Source organism: Suricata suricatta, chromosome 2 (genome assembly GCF_006229205.1).
Source record: "Suricata suricatta isolate VVHF042 chromosome 2, meerkat_22Aug2017_6uvM2_HiC, whole genome shotgun sequence".
Classification (NCBI taxonomy): domain Eukaryota; kingdom Metazoa; phylum Chordata; class Mammalia; order Carnivora; family Herpestidae; genus Suricata; species Suricata suricatta.
The window spans coordinates 117,571,506-117,587,326 of record NC_043701.1 but is presented as its reverse complement, the minus strand read 5'-3'; the positions used below and the strand labels follow the sequence as shown (position 1 = coordinate 117,587,326).

Below are 15,821 nucleotides of genomic sequence, written 5' to 3'. Positions count from 1 at the left end.
GGTGTTTGAGGTGTTTATGACTATAATCTTTGAAGTATTCCTCACAAAAAATACAAATACCAATACAAATAAAGTGTTGCTTCCAAACTAATTTAAAACTTCTTTTCAGCCACTTTAGGGCACACACACTGGCCTTTCTCCTAAGGAGCTAGAGGCCATAGTAAGCACACGTAAGTGCTTACGTCCCACAGCCCCTAACGAGTTCCAGTCGTAGCCCAAGCCTGGGCGAGAGAGGACACTGCTCTGCATGAAGATAAGGTGGGCAGCCGTTGTAATGATGGTCCCAGTCAGGATTGGATTCCCCAGCACCGCCTGGAACATTGTTGTCCACACGCTTCCCAGTTACCGATAGCTACGCATACTGAATTGGAGCTACACATAGGTAGACCATGTAAAGACACGTGTTCGTGTTTAAATTCTTCAACTTCTAAAGAGAAATAAAAAACTGTCAAAATAAGAAAATGTTTATGTTGATGGTTTTAAACTTGGACAAAATCATGGATAAAATGAAAAATATTTTGGGGCACCTGGCTAGTGCAGTAGGAGGAGTGTCACACTCTTGATTTCCACTGGAGTCATGATCTCATGGTTTAGGAGATCAAGTCCTGCCTCAGGCTCTGTGCTGAGCATAGAGTCTGCTTGGGATTGTCTCTGTCTCTCTATCTGTCTGTCTGTCTGTCTCTCTCTCTGTACTTCCCCAGCTCATGCTAGCACTCATGCTCTCTCTTGCTCTAAAATAAAAAATAATAAAAATTAAAATGAAAAATATTTTTAAATATGTTCCTATTGATGTACAGAAGAATTATTCATACTATTAACCACACATTGGCACTGCTTTTTTTTCTATTTCAATAAAATTGTAACTGTACTAAATCCCAGTGTATGAAATGCAGTAAGGTTGTAGTGATTATTATAAAATTATTGGGTATAAAAATAGAAAGGTGAGACTTACCTAGAACCCACCATCATTATATACTGAGTATATATAAAATATTAATAATAATTTATTTCCATTTCTTTCTCATGCAGGTGAGTTAGAAATTGTGCAGTTCAGTAGCACAGATTTATGATCCAGTTCCAATGCAACTTTATTAAACTGCAGTGTTGTTAGGCAAATATTTTATAAAATCAAGATAGAAGCTAACACACATCAGATTGAAAGAAGTAAGAGGCAAGGAAAGCAACCAAAAATTTTTTATTAAAAAAATAAATTGCAAAAAACTCAAAATTAGGTATGTTACGTATGTGTGTTTATTATTATTGTTATTATTATTATTATTATTATTATTATTGCATAAAATGCCCAAACCTAGCAAAGTAAAACTCTAGAAAAATTTAAATAGATAATTCAGTCCAGTGATTATTCTTCCATAATCATGCTTGGAGAATAATATAATTGTGAAATGCAAATACTATCAATTTATTTTATGGTTTATTTAAATCCCAAATGGAACATCTGGGTGGCTCAGTCAGTTGAATGCCCAACTTCCATTCAGGTCATGGTCTCATGGTTCATGGGTTCAAGCTCTGCATCAGACTCTGTGCTGACAACACAGAGCCTGGAGCCTGCTTCAGATTCTGTGTCTCCTTCTCTCTCTGTTCTCCTCCCCTGCTCACACACTCTCTGTCTCTCTGTCTCTGTCTCTCTCTAATATAAAAAAACATTTCAAAATTAAACAAAAAGAAAGCACTAGATGAAATATGGTTAATCTCTCTATCAGTCTCATAACAAATATGGACTTAAGCACAACTGATACAGAATCATGATGTCTTGTGTCATAATAATGATGTTTGTGAGATATGATGTTAAATTTGGATAAGTTATTTTACAGAAAATTAATGCTCATTGAATATCAATAGTGTAAGTAGATATTTAGCTAGATGTTTCTATGCATGTTAAGTTTAGAGAATTTTAATAACTGCTAAACTGGTTATCTTAAAGAATGATTTTACTGCAGTCTCTCTGGAATTTATAAAGAAGTGTATACATGTAATAGTCTTATTAGCATATGAGTGTCACTTTAAATTACTGATGCCTACATGATTTCCCAATACCTAAGGAAATAGGAGGTTTTTAAAAGATCTGTTAAAGCACAAATTATCCCTGATGGTGTGGTACCTTTGTGCCTGTGGCCTAACCTTCTCTTACCATCTTGTAAAGTGTCAGAAGGAAGGCAGAGAATTTTCAGAGCCTAAGTTTATCCCTTTACAATGAGTCTAAAATCAACCTTTACTTTCTCAAGTACTGCAAATAGGGACTGTAACTAATGTGATCATTAATCAAGAACATAAAAAAGTTTAAAGGTGATATTGCAGATTAGGATTCCTTTTGTTAAAAAAAAATATATTAAATTCAGCACTGTTAGCTCCTTTGATTCCAGAGATAAAAATGGTCAGCTAGAATGATGAAAGTGATTTTCATCTTGGATAAACTCAGTTGGTAGCCGGCCAGGGTGGGTTAGGAATCCTTGCTCTGCAGGGTGAGCAAGCGGACTCTGCCATTAGCCCAGCCCCGCTGCTGACACCCCTGTTGGCCTGGCATGTGCCCTCTTGATTCTGACCCTTCCAGCTCAGGAATAGTTGGAAAATAAGAGGCAAACTAAATAGGTAGCATCAGGGTGGGGTTAAAAACTTTGGGAGAATAAGTCCCTTGTCTCTCTGACCTTTTTCAGGGCAAGCAAGAAAGCAGCCTGTTTCTAAGTTCTCACTAAGACAATGAAGGCTATCCGTCTAGTTATTTAATTGACACAGAGATGTTGTTCACCCACGATGTACCCACTGTGCTGGTAGATCGGTATTCATTGGTTATAGTTGGGGATGTGGTAAAGCAACACAATTAGCACAGCCCTGATAAAGAATTTGTAGCTCATTTGCCTCATGTATGATCCTAATTGGAATGTGTGAGAAAAGTTCACACAAGTAATACATCAGAATACTTCTACAATGGGGATCCACTGTTTCTGCAAAGTGTTAGCCACGTCTTTCCTATTTTTTCTGGTTTGTGAGTTATTTTTCTACACTGGATTTTTGTAAAGAGTCATTTGTGGACTAGTGACAGGTGCTACACTTCTCATTAAAGGGGTGATGATTGAGGGGGTGAGATTCTAGCATTTGATACATAAATGTGTCCTTTATGGCAGACACTGCACACCCAGCGTTTATGAGTGATACAGCAGTCCTCTCTCCAGCCACATCTCCTCTCTGCATGAATGACTGCCTGCAGCCATGATGAAACTTGTTTTCTCTTTGTGGAAATAAGCCGCTCCCCCAAGCATTGTTTATTTTCCTCTTGAAAACATATATATATGTATATATATATACATATACATATATATATATACACATGTATATATATGTGTGTATATATATGTATACATGGTATATTATTAAACTGAGAGAATACCATTGCTAGTTTTACCCTTAAGAATAAAAAATATTGTTTTAGTTTATGACAGTTTATATTATTTCATAAGGTGTTTATATATTAGTGTCACTTTGTTGTAATTGGTAGTGTGTGTGAAGTGTTGGTGAACATGAACAATTGAATTGTTTCATTGAAATTAGCAGAACACAATACTTTATTACCTATTAAGTCAAGTAAAATGAATTACCAAGACATTGTAATTAAAAGAAATAGCAAATAAACATTATTATGCCAGAAGCAGAATTATCAGTGTCCTCTCTGGACCTCGGGGTATTAGACATGCCATTTGGTAATGACTTTCTGATTTAAGCCATTTCCATTTTTTCAGACAAAAAAAAGTACAATAAGTATTTACTCCAGTGCATTTTTTTTCTAGTAAATAGCCACCAATTAAAAATATATTACTTCTTATCCTCCAGGCAATACGGCTAAAGTGTATATTGAGATTCAGGATGAAAATGATCATCCCCCAGTGTTTCAGAAAAAGTTCTACATTGGAGGTGTGTCTGAAGATGCAAGAATGTTCACTTCTGTGCTCAGAGTTAAGGTAGGAGAACTTTTATTAAGTTACAGAGCTAAGGTAAAAGCAAAGAGCTTAGACTGCCGATAACCTGTAACCATGCAGTCTGCATTAACTGAGTAAGTACTCAGTATTCATGTTGTTCAAACAAAAGTCTGGAACTCGGAGACACATGAGTTTAATTCGCCAAACCAAAGACAGATTGAGGAGGAGCCTAATACTGTGCAACCTTTATGTTTTATTTTACTACAAAAACAGGAAAAAGTACTTATGATAATTTACACTGAATACGATAATAAATCATCAAAATGTATGTCTCCCAGTAAATTTGATGCCTCTCATAGGTTTAATTCAGGATAGCTCCAAAGATTGCAGAATGGAGTTTCTAGTGGTTAGCATAAAATCACCATTTTCCAGTAGAAGAAATAATGTGGAGGCACATGAGTGGCTCCATCCACTGAGTGTCCAACTTCGGCTCAGGTCATGATCTCACAGTTTGTGGGTTTGAGCCCCATGTCAGGCTCTGTGCTGACAGCTCAGAGCCTGGAGCCTGCTTTGGATTCTGTGTTCCTCTCTCTCTGTACCTCCCCTGCATGGGCTTTATCTCTCTCTCATAAATAAATATAAAAAAAAAAAATTAAAGAAGAAATAATGTAGTAAGTTATTTTTTCTGCAATACTATTTTAAAATTAAAAATTGTAGTTAAACAAATATAAGTAATATATAATATAAATATAAGCAACACTACTAATTTTAGCACTTTACTAAAAGTTAAAAAAATTAGATATGTTAAAAGTTTAAAAAGTTAAGAAATGCAAGTCTACTTAAAAATTTTTAAAAGCACAATATCTAAGATTAACATTGATAATTTCTCACTTTATTCCACTTAGTTATAATCAAATGTGTTGGAAGGTTGTTTCAATGGCAGTAGTACATAAAGTTGTAATCATTCTATTACTGAGAAACAAATTGATAAATATCGTATTACAGGGGGAGAAAAATTTGGAGGCTAAAACATTTTAGATGCTTAATTACAGTTATTTTTCTGAAAATATTTTATTACAATTATTTTTATGAAAATATTTAAGACTATATTTTGAAAAACTACTAACGTACACACAGAAACCTGAATTTTCCCAAGCAAATTCCACTCATGAACAGTTGCCTTTCTCTTCTTCTACCAGAACCATGATTAGAGCGCTTCATGCATATGGTTTTACCATGTTCTGCACACCAAGTGTGAAAGAGGAAAAGTTAACGGAGCAAATGCACACGTGTCCTGTGCCTGTGAAATACTCTTTCATACACTGACTCCGGATGGGCATCACCACTTAATAACTAGATGTGGTCAATCATATTCTGTCTAAACTACATGATGATTTGCAAGTACAAAGCAACTCCAAAGGAATTTATTTTTATTTTGTTTTACACTTTAGTCCCAAGAACTGTTGACTGATTCTGTTCATGTGGCCTGTATTTCCTGAGTACTTGTACTGTGCATTGTTCTAAAAGTTGGACATACAGCAGTTCAAAAAACAATCAAACAAATAAACACAAAGTTACCATCTTAGTAATACAGAAAAACTGGTGCAAGATACAAATAACTGATTGATGCAATCAGTAGCTATTTAATACAAAATCATGGGGTCAAGGGCACAATTTGTGGATTCCTAAATAAGGTATATTCTGCTCATTCAGCAAGCAGGTTCCCTAAAGCTGCAGCATTTCAGAAAAATAACTGTAATTAAGCAGAATAAGAGATCAGCATGGCCAGAACACTGGTCGGAGAGCAGATTGGAAACACAGCCCATGACTAGAATATGGGGGTTCTCCTGTGTTAGAAAGGAAGTCTTCATTCAGAGGTATGACATAATCCAGTATAAAAGGATAATCTTGGTGTTGTGCAGGTTGGAGTGGGGGTGGTTAGCAGTGTTTTCAAAAGAGAGTAGACAGAGAGCCCAACACATTACTATCCAGAGAGACTTGAAAGTGGACTGAACCACAGTGGTAGGCTGGGGCGGTGGTCACAAGGCTTTGCTGATGGATTCTGCATGGGGCCTTAGAAAAAATCAAGAATAATCCTGAGGTTTTGTTCCTAACAGGTCCCCCTCCCTCCCTCAGCTACTGTGGTAGCAGAAATCAAGGGTTCATCATTAACTCTCATCTTTTTAGAGATTTTATGGGTGTGTGGGGGGGTCTTGTTTAATAAGGCAAGGCATTTGCAGATGCAGAGAGCAGGGGGAGAGGAAGGAGGGAGGAAAGGAGATGGGGATGGAAAGAGGAAGGGGAGGGAGACTGAGAAAGAGGGAGTAAGAGAGAGAGGGGGGAAGGGGAGAAAGGGATAGAGAGGGAAAGGGAGAGAGAAGGACGGTGAGGGACTTTAACACTGCTTTGATGCAAATATGTGCTGTAATAATCATCCATCTAGGAAAGCTCAATTGCCCTATAGATTCAGAGGCAGGAGACGGCATTACACTTGGTGAAGGAGCCTAAGTGCTTCCTGGAGGATGAAGAATTCCAGTGGCCCTGCAGGGTGGTTACATTGTCTCAGGGTGAAGCTTAAATGGGGCCCAAAGCCTCAGCAGAGGAAACACAGGGAACCAAAGCCCAGAGGGAGAAAGCACTCCCCAGAACAGTGATTGGAGGAAGCAGCAGGGGACAGGGATGGAGGGGAAGGAAGGGTGATGGGAGTCATAAATCTTACCTGGAAGACACTTTCAAGAGCTGCCTTTAGCCTTGACTCCTGGAATCTTCTTTCCCAATTTAATCAGAGTGCGAGTGAGCTAAGCACTTCTTTTCAATTCACACTTAGAGCAGCAAAAATCTTATTGGAAATAGCACAGAATCCCAGACAGGCAGGCTCTGGCGTTTGATGGAGAGACCACTTAGCAAACAGGGGAGTGGCCCAGGACTGGGAGGGAGATTTTACACCACTGTCTGGTCTGTGGCGTAGGGGTGTGGCAATACTCCTTCTACTATATGTGCAGGTTCATTTCTTTCAATTCATCAGGAAATGCATAATAGTACATTTTCAATTTTTTAAAAAATGTGTATTATAGCAAAGGAAAGAGGAAACATATTCTAGAATTGACTAAGTAAGATGAGACTTTAAAGAAGACTGGTAAGTCTGGGCACCTGGGTGGCTGGCTCAGAAGGTTGAGCGTCTGATTTTGGCTCAGGTCATGATCTCCTGATCCATGAGTTCGAGCCTGTGCATGGGGCTCTGTGCTGACAGCTCATTCTCTCATTCTCTCTCTCTGTCTCAAAAATAAATAAATAAACATTTAAAAACAAATAAAATACACTGGAAAATTGAATATACTTACTATCTTGAGATATGGATAGTGGATTAAGAGCTTTACTAAAACATACTAAGGTAAAGGCAACGCAATGGGAACATTATTGAGAGGATTTGTGCCCTATGAGTGATAATAAAAAGAAGTTGTGCATATGTGCTCTGAAGTGGCATATCTAATATGCTTAGAGACTGGCTCAAAGTTCATGTTTTTAGAAAATCTGTATTGTATTTCTGGTGTGTGGGAAATACAGGGTAATCAAAACAGACTGCCTTCTGCCCTTACAGAGTTAACACTTCAGTAACTAGACTAAAAAAGTAAATAAATAAGGTTTTATTTGGTTTCTGGCTCAAGAAATTTGAATGTTCATGTCATGTTAAAGTCCTTCCTGGATTGTGTCAAAAAGACACAGAGCGGAAGTATTAATTTGGAAGTATCTACCGCATTTACTCTGGTTTAACGTCCATATCTCCGTCACAACTGGTTCTACCAAACTGATTCCCACTGGTCACAAGCAATCAGTTATTTTAATTGCAGGGAGAGGGAAAATAAAATCAATAGTCATTTCTCTCTTCAGTCTTTAATACAAGAATTAGCATCAGTTAAAACTATCACCTTTAGTTTATACCCAAAGATCTGAAAGCAGGGGCTGGGGACAAACAGGCTCCTTGTTTTTCCTAGCATTATTATGCTCAGTAGCTAAAGGTGGGGACAATCTGAGTGCCCATTAGCAGGCAAATGGACGGACGTAATGAGGTCAAACATGCAGTGGAATTTTATTCAGTCTTACAGAAGAAGGAAATGTTGACATTTGCTACATCATGGCTAAGCCTTAAAGACAATATGCTAAGTGAATACACAAGAAACAAACAGGCAAAGGTATAATTAATTCACTTGTGTGAGATTCCTAGAAGAGTCACATTCACAGGGGTAGTGGATAGAGGGGTGCAGGGTCATTATTGGTCAATGGTTGTTTCAATTTGGGAAGAAGAAAAGTGCTACATAGGAATGGTGGTAAACGGCCGCACAATAATGTACATGTGCTTAAGGTAACTGATTTAGACACTGAAAAATGCTTACAATGGTGAATTTAATGATGGATATTTTAGCACTTTCAAAGAAAACTCCCAAGGGGGCATCTCCAATGTTGGCAGAATATAAAAAGTGTTCCTTTCAAAACCATTATTTTTTTGTGGTATCATCCCTCCTACGGTGATTTGCATGTGGGTCTTACAGTCAGATTCAGAACCAAAGATCTGTGTTAGTCTACTTATTTGTATTGGATATGTAACTTTAGCTTTTAACATTTTATTCTCCAACATGCCATCCGCTCTCTCAGTCCTGGCCGTGGCTGTGTGCAAGTGATACAGCCCATCTCCAGCATCCTCTCTGTTGAAAAAGCCCTGTTTTGGGGGCCAGGCCATTCATTGAATAGCACTTACTGAAATGTCCTCTAGTAATGAAAAATGACTGATACATTTGCTTGCATCAGACTAACAGACCACTCTGATGGAGATGCTATGATGATTAAAAAAGAAAAAGCAATTAACTATAAGCAAAATATTTTATAGTATATGTTTTTTAAGTCAAAGAAACAGTGTCCAGAATATAGGGGGGAAAAACTGTTCAAAAGCAACTCTTCAGCCAATAAAAGCAAGGTTGAAAAAAGTTCATGAGTATTTGTCATATTACTCATAATATCCTATGTGAGGTGAATAAGATGGAGCTGGACTTTTGAACACTAACTTTTTTGTTCCTGTGTGTACTTTGGGAAATATTAGTCTATGAGTCCTTGTTAATAACAATAACTGCCATCTGTTGTTCTTTATTATTTTTCTGAGAACTGTGAAAAAAAATCTTTACATATTTTAGCCTGTAGAATTCATTCAGTAAATACAAGCAAACATGGGGCACCTGGGTGGCTCAGTAGGTTGAGCATCCACCCTCGGCTCAGGTTATCACCTCCTGGTTTGTTAGTTCAAGCCCTGCGTGGGGCACTGTGCTGACAGTTCAGAGCCTGGAGCCTGCCTCAGGTTCTGTCTCTCTCTCTCTCTCTCTTTCTCTCTCTCTCTCAAAAATAAATAAAACATTTAAAAAACTAAACAAATAAATACAAGCAAACAAACAATACAAACAAAGAGGTAAAACTCCTACCCATAAAATAAATGCAGTTATTTTTTATTGTATTGTTGGGGAAAATGGCAATTAGTCAGGTCTAGTAACTTTCCAAGAACCACTCAGCCCACGGCAAGTGAAGTCGGGATTTAGTTGGGTTTACCATTCCTCAGGACTTTCCTTGTGCCCTGCACACCACATGCTTCCCCTGGGAAGTGAGGAGTGGAATGTGGCAGAAATAACAGAACATCATAACTTTCTATGAAAAATCAGGAGGCAATTAACAAGACAAGTAATTGCTTTTCGCATTGATATGGACTCTGTGAATGAGGAGTCCCTCTATGAAAGTAACAAAGCAGCTCTCATTTTAGAAACACCTCTCAATTTATTACTAATTTTTCCAGTTTACTGCATGTATTTTTAATGGCAACCAAGAGCCTGATTTAATGCAAATACAAGGAGAGGTTAAATATGACCCAAAAAATCTCTTCATTATGCGGATACTTTCCAGAAGTTTGTGCCATAAGGATCAGTCCTTCTTTCTACAAACTGAAGACCAGAAAAATTCAGTGTCTGAAAAATTGAATTAAAATGTTGACTTGATGTTTACTGAGTATCAAAAAACTGTGAACATTGCATCTTTGAGCTATTAAAGAAACCAGATTTAAGAAAGTTATGGACTAAAAGAAAATAGTATTTTGAAACAGCATCAGAAGAGAAACAGTTCTCACTGTCAAATCCCTAATTCTGTACTACATGTTTCTAAATAAGCGTGAAAGGTGGCAAGAACATGCAGCAGAGTAATGCTGTTGGGGGACTGAGGCCAAGGGCACATCTGGAGGATGCAGATTTCATCAGCAGCCAAGTGTGTAAAAGTGCACAAGGTTAGCAGTGTAGGCAGGGGCGGTAGTATTTGGTTGGCATCAGGCCGATGCTTTTGAGGGTTCCGGGTCTCCAGCCCTGTGTCTGTTCACATAGGACTAATGACAGTCAAATCCAGCACGAGAGTGAGGGTTTAGCGTGAGTCCCCAGGGCAGCATCTATTACTAGGGCTTGAGTTGTGCCTGGTTCACGTCCAAGTGGTACAAGTAGCCATCCAGTATCTCATGTTTCCAGGACACTAGGTACTCTAAACACATCTCAGGAGTTAACTCATTCATTCCCTTGGCAGTTCCATGGGAATCTTTTATTATTCTCAATTTACAGATGAGGACACACAGGCCCAGGAGGGATCTGCAACCTGCCCAGGGTGGAAAACTAGTCAGGAGTGAGGCCAGGATTCACAACCAGGTGCTCCCAGACATGCTCTCCTGCCTCCCAGATAGACAAGCCCTGGGCTGGGAGTCCAACCATTTGGATTCAGTCCCAGAAATTAAGTGTCTTTGGGGCCTTACACTTCATCTCTCTGGCCACTCTTCTCTTATGCAAATGTTGCTTTAGAACTAGGTGCCTTTTAAAGTCTTTAACCACTTCTGGGACTCCTGGGTGGCTCAGTTGGTTAAGCAAGCATCCAACTTCAGCTCAGGTCATGATCGTGCAGTTTGTGAGTTCAAGACCCATGTCAGGCTCTGTGCTGACAGCTCAGAGCCTTGAGCCTGCTCAGATTCTCTGTCTCCCTCTCTCTGCTCCTCCCCTAGTCATGCTAGCTCTCTGTCTCTCTCTCAAAATAAACAAACATTAAAAAAGATAAACTCTTTAACCATTTCTGATAGTTGTGTTACCTTAGGAAAATAACAACATGGCAAAAAATGCCAGGTACCTTGAGAGAATTACATTTTAAAGGCCAAATAGTTAGATTCCTTAACTCTGGAATCCAAAGCACCACCTGCCCCACGATGTCTGTGGTTTATGTCCCTTAACACTAGTGGACCTTCTCATGACAATGTTCTCCCTACTCGTTCCGTACAGTGGAGATGTTTCAAACAGTCTAAACGAAGGAAGGTCTCGTAGAGTACTGATCGTGATTCCCCTTTGCCGACTCTGGGAACACAGGCTAGGCAGACATTTCACAGTGCTTCACACCTGGGGTGTTAGGAGATCATACTAACCACTGGTTTCCTCCATGATTGGCATGCATCTGACATGAATAGTTTGTACCAGGAACAAAGTGCAAGCACAAAGGTGCCTGCCTGTCCATCACCTTCTTGACCGTGGCCCTGTAACTGAATCACTCTGTATCTAATTTAGAACTCAGACACATTATACTGTACTTATGTATCTATGTGCCTGTTTTCTCTACTGCAATTCAAATGCCATGCTTCCCCACAAATTTAATGACATTATAGATATATTGTGCTTACCTCCTCAAATTGTGCTTGACTAAAATTTTATTTATTTGTTTTTATAGCTAGTTGTGAGTTTAACCTACTTAACCAAGGCATATATGTGAACAAAGTATTAATTTTCAGTTAAGTAGAAAAAGTCTTTCAGTTAAACTTTCTTGGGTTCGATTAGATCATTGAGATTAACATGACCTCTCATGTCCCTGGGAATCTCCCTTCTGTCAAAATTGGGAGCTTAGATTTGATAATATCTTTATGAATCTTATGTGTCTATCATAGTTTTCCATTTAACTCCACTGGGGAAACCAAATGTCAAGAAAATTGTTTTTTCCTCACAACTGGTACACTTTTGTTACATGGTCTTAGATTATGTTGTAGTTAATGATGTTTTATCCTTTTGGCTTGTCTCCTGAAGACTGAAAATCAAATATCTGATTCATCTTGAGCAATTTTAAAAGGTGAATGCCATTGACAGGGGGCATGATAACTTTCTCTCTGGTTTCCTTGAGCTACTTTGCTCTTATTCTCTTATCCTTCCTTTCAACTGTGTTTACGTTACTGTATCTTAAGGAGTTTGTGAATTCTGTGGGGTCTATGCAAACAAATGATCACTGAATACTCTGTTTCTATGACTTTCCTTTGCCACAAATGGAGTGTCCAGGTAAATTAATTTTGCACATGTAAGTTTTACTCTCTCTTCTCCTTCTCTATACAAGTCACTGTTATGACTGGAGGAAAATAGAAAGTCTTTTGGATCACATAGTAGCCACTTAATTTACACTTGTTGCATTGAATGTAACTTAATTAAGAACTGTCTTGATTTTCATTGTTTAAAATTGAAAGTGAACTATTTTTTTTCCAAGCTATAAAGTATCTGAAGAATGAGGGAAGTTTGTGTCCTTAAAATTAGGTAGAAAGTTGTTATTTTTTTACCCCAGGGAAAGTTTTTTTATTTTTTAAGGAAAGAAGTTTCCTTAAAAGTAGAGAGTTTGAGAAATTTTTATGGATCTTAAACCGTTGGACATGATTCATGAAAGGAAAGTACTTTACTTGGTGAATGGTCAAATCACTTTGCCTTTCTAAATTCATTGGTGGGTCATATATTTCAGAGTCTGATCACACTTTCCTGGGACTCAACATGTATTTAATGCCTGCATGTCTTTCAGATGGTTAAATGAGTAACAGTCCAGGGTGTGGGTATGGAATATTACCTTCTAAGTCAAGCCTGCATTTTCCTGTAGAAGAGGTGGTATGTTGTGGACCCGTGGCGATTGTGTGTGTGTGTGTGCTCCTATATTATGTTTCAACCACCACATCCTCCATCATCTGCTAGGAGGGTTGATATTCAACTTAAAAATCTCAGAATCCTTGTGAAAGTGAGACTGCATTGCAAAACACAATTGCAAAGATAATTCAGGCATGTAAGAATTACTTTTGTCTTAAAATGTCATGCAATTTCTTAAACCTGAAACATTTAACTTTGTGCTGTAATGACCCCACACAGAAGACCTATGATACCAATCTAAACAAAAATGACTGGTGCCTGGGTGTCTCAGTCAGTTAGGCATCTGACCTTGGCTCAGGTCGTGACTTCACAGTTTGTGGGTTCAAGCCCCATGTCGGTCTTTGTGCTGACAGCTGGTAGCCTGGAGCCTGCTTCAGATTCTGTGTCTCCCTCTTTCTCTGCCCCTTCCCCACTCATGGTCTCTCTCTCTCTCTCTCTCTCTCTCTCTCTCAAAAATGAACATTTTAAAAAGAATAAAAAACAATAAATAGTAGTTTAAAAAAGTTTATTCATATCTCTAAGTACATCTTAATTTTAAATTGCCTATTAATATTGCCAGTAAAAAGAATAAAATATTACATTTCCTTAATATGTATTATAAAGAAAACATATGTCTAAATAAGTCATAAAAAATGGATGACTGTCCCAAGTAGTTTTAATGAATTTTCATTACTGAAAACAGGTAGGCCTGCAGCAATAGCATGTTCATGAAGAGAATATAATTCACTTTGGTTAGTTCATTATACATCTGAGAAATGCCAAAGGATTTCTATTTTTTTTTTTCAAAAACAGGCACAGAAATGTCTGAATTCACAAAATTACATTTTCATGAATAAAAATAATAAAACTGTATACTAGAAGCTCCCATGAAGTAAATCCTAAAACTTTATGTGGTGGCTACACTAGATTTTGTTAATATATCTTTTTTATAGCACTTTATTTGCTCCCAGGATTTTTTTCCTAGGATCTTATGATCCCAGTAATCTATAAAAAGACAAAGTCAGTGAGGTTCATAGTAATTTGAAAGGCTTTATTGCCACCTGAAGACAAAGACCCCAAGATTTGTTACAAACTAGTATCAAAGATCTGCAATCCAGATTGTAGAAAGAACTCCAACAAAATGAGATACAAAGCAAAGCAAAATGAAACACCCAAGATAAAAAGAAAGGAATAAGATTGGAATAGGTCCTGCATAAAGAAAATATAGAAATGGGCCAAAAATATATATAAAGAGTCATTTAGTTTTATGAACTACTAGGGAATTACAAAATAAACCACAGGGGCCCACCATATGTTCGTCAGAATGGCTAAAATCAGAGACAGATGAAACCAAATTTTGCAACAGCTAGAGTTCCCAGGTGTTGCTGATGGGATGTAAATTAGTGCAGCATTCAGGAAAACAGTTTGACATTATCTAGTAAGTGTGAACATATACATAACCCCTGACTCAGAATTTCTTCCCCTAAGTATTGCCACAGCACAAATGCATACGTATGCTCATAAGGGATATTTATAAGAAATCCCCTTTTGTATATACTTTCATTAATGTAAATTCTAAAAGTTGAAAACAAATATGCAGCAACTTACATGCATTAAGTATAGTATATCTGTACAATGAAATTCTATAAAACAGTGAAAATGAATAAATTAGGCTACATGCAACAACATGGATCTCAGAAATACAATGTGAGTGGAACACATGGGTGGCTCAGTCGGTTAAGCTCCCAACTCTTGATTTTGGCTGAGGTCACGATCTCTCAGTTCAGGAGATCAAGCCCCATGTAGGGCTCCATGCTGACAGTGCAGAGCCTGCTTGTGATTCTCTTTCTCCCTTTCTCTCTCTGCTCCTCCCCTGCTCTCTGACTTGCTCTCTCTCTCTCTATTTCTCTCTCTCTCTCAAAAGACTATACAAACTTAAAAAAAAAAAGAAATATTATGTGAGCAAATGAATTCAGACCAAAAAAAGAACACATATTTCCTAAGTCCATTTATATAAAGTTAATAAAACTGGAAGAACTAATGCAATAAGAATGGTTATTTTTGGAGGAATACTGATAATGCTTCATTTCTTGATTCAGATGCTGGCTACATCTAGAGATATAACTTGAAAAATAAAAATGTTAAAAAGCTCTAAAACCATAAAAACAAAGAGAAGATGTTTTCCTAAATTTCTGGTAATTTTAAGCTACTCCTCTTGCAAAATATAGTAAAATAATTCTGACCTAAGTGGAGGGGATTATAGTTTTCTTGTTACTCCTCTGTTCATTTAATAATTTAAAAAAATTTAATACTTGGTGAAACAATGCCAAGTGGTGAAACAAGTTTTCTTATGGGCTTTCGTAAGAATGCATGTTTTGGCTCCCTGTGTCATTTGCGGCAGTGACTGAGACATGCCAGTAATCAAGCACAGTAGGTTAGATGCGGAAGCTGTGGTTGGGGGAGAGAATGAAGTTAGTATGAGCTATCTGGTTCTAGGTTCCAGAATCCACAACTGTAAAGCCAAAAAGATGAGGTTGGGACCTGAAAATTGTGTAATCCTGTAAATAGGTGAGAAACAGGTTGGCAGTTTCCTGTCCCTAAAAGACAGATGGGCACAAGCCAAGGTTTTGGTACCGCTGTTTTATGATAGAGAGTGCTTACATGGAGAATGCAAGCTGGGGAGGAAGACTAAATGAAAGGGAAGAGATGGAAGGCATAGAAGAGCCAGGTGGAAGAAGGAGTTAGGCGCTCAGCAACAGAGCAGTCTACCTTCCAGACCAAGAAAGTCCCAGCAAGACTCTCAGAGCCCATGGCAGGTTACCAACATCCGACCAGGGCAAGGCCAGGTGATACAGATAACCACTTTGGAGAGACAGGCTCTGTGTGGGTTCCCTGTTTCAGGTCGGAGCTAAAATCAGAG

General features: G+C 38.0%; 1 protein-coding gene across 1 annotated transcript in view; it reads left to right on the top strand.

Moving 5' to 3' along the window:
- The window catches only part of PCDH15 (protocadherin related 15), a 697,494-nt gene that overhangs the window by 602,474 nt on the left and 79,199 nt on the right, over positions 1-15,821 (top strand). Inside the window, exon 26 of the mRNA XM_029919519.1 lies at positions 3,844-3,971. Coding sequence (XP_029775379.1) covers positions 3,844-3,971 — 128 coding nt within the window. The remainder of the gene's footprint in view (positions 1-3,843; positions 3,972-15,821) is intronic.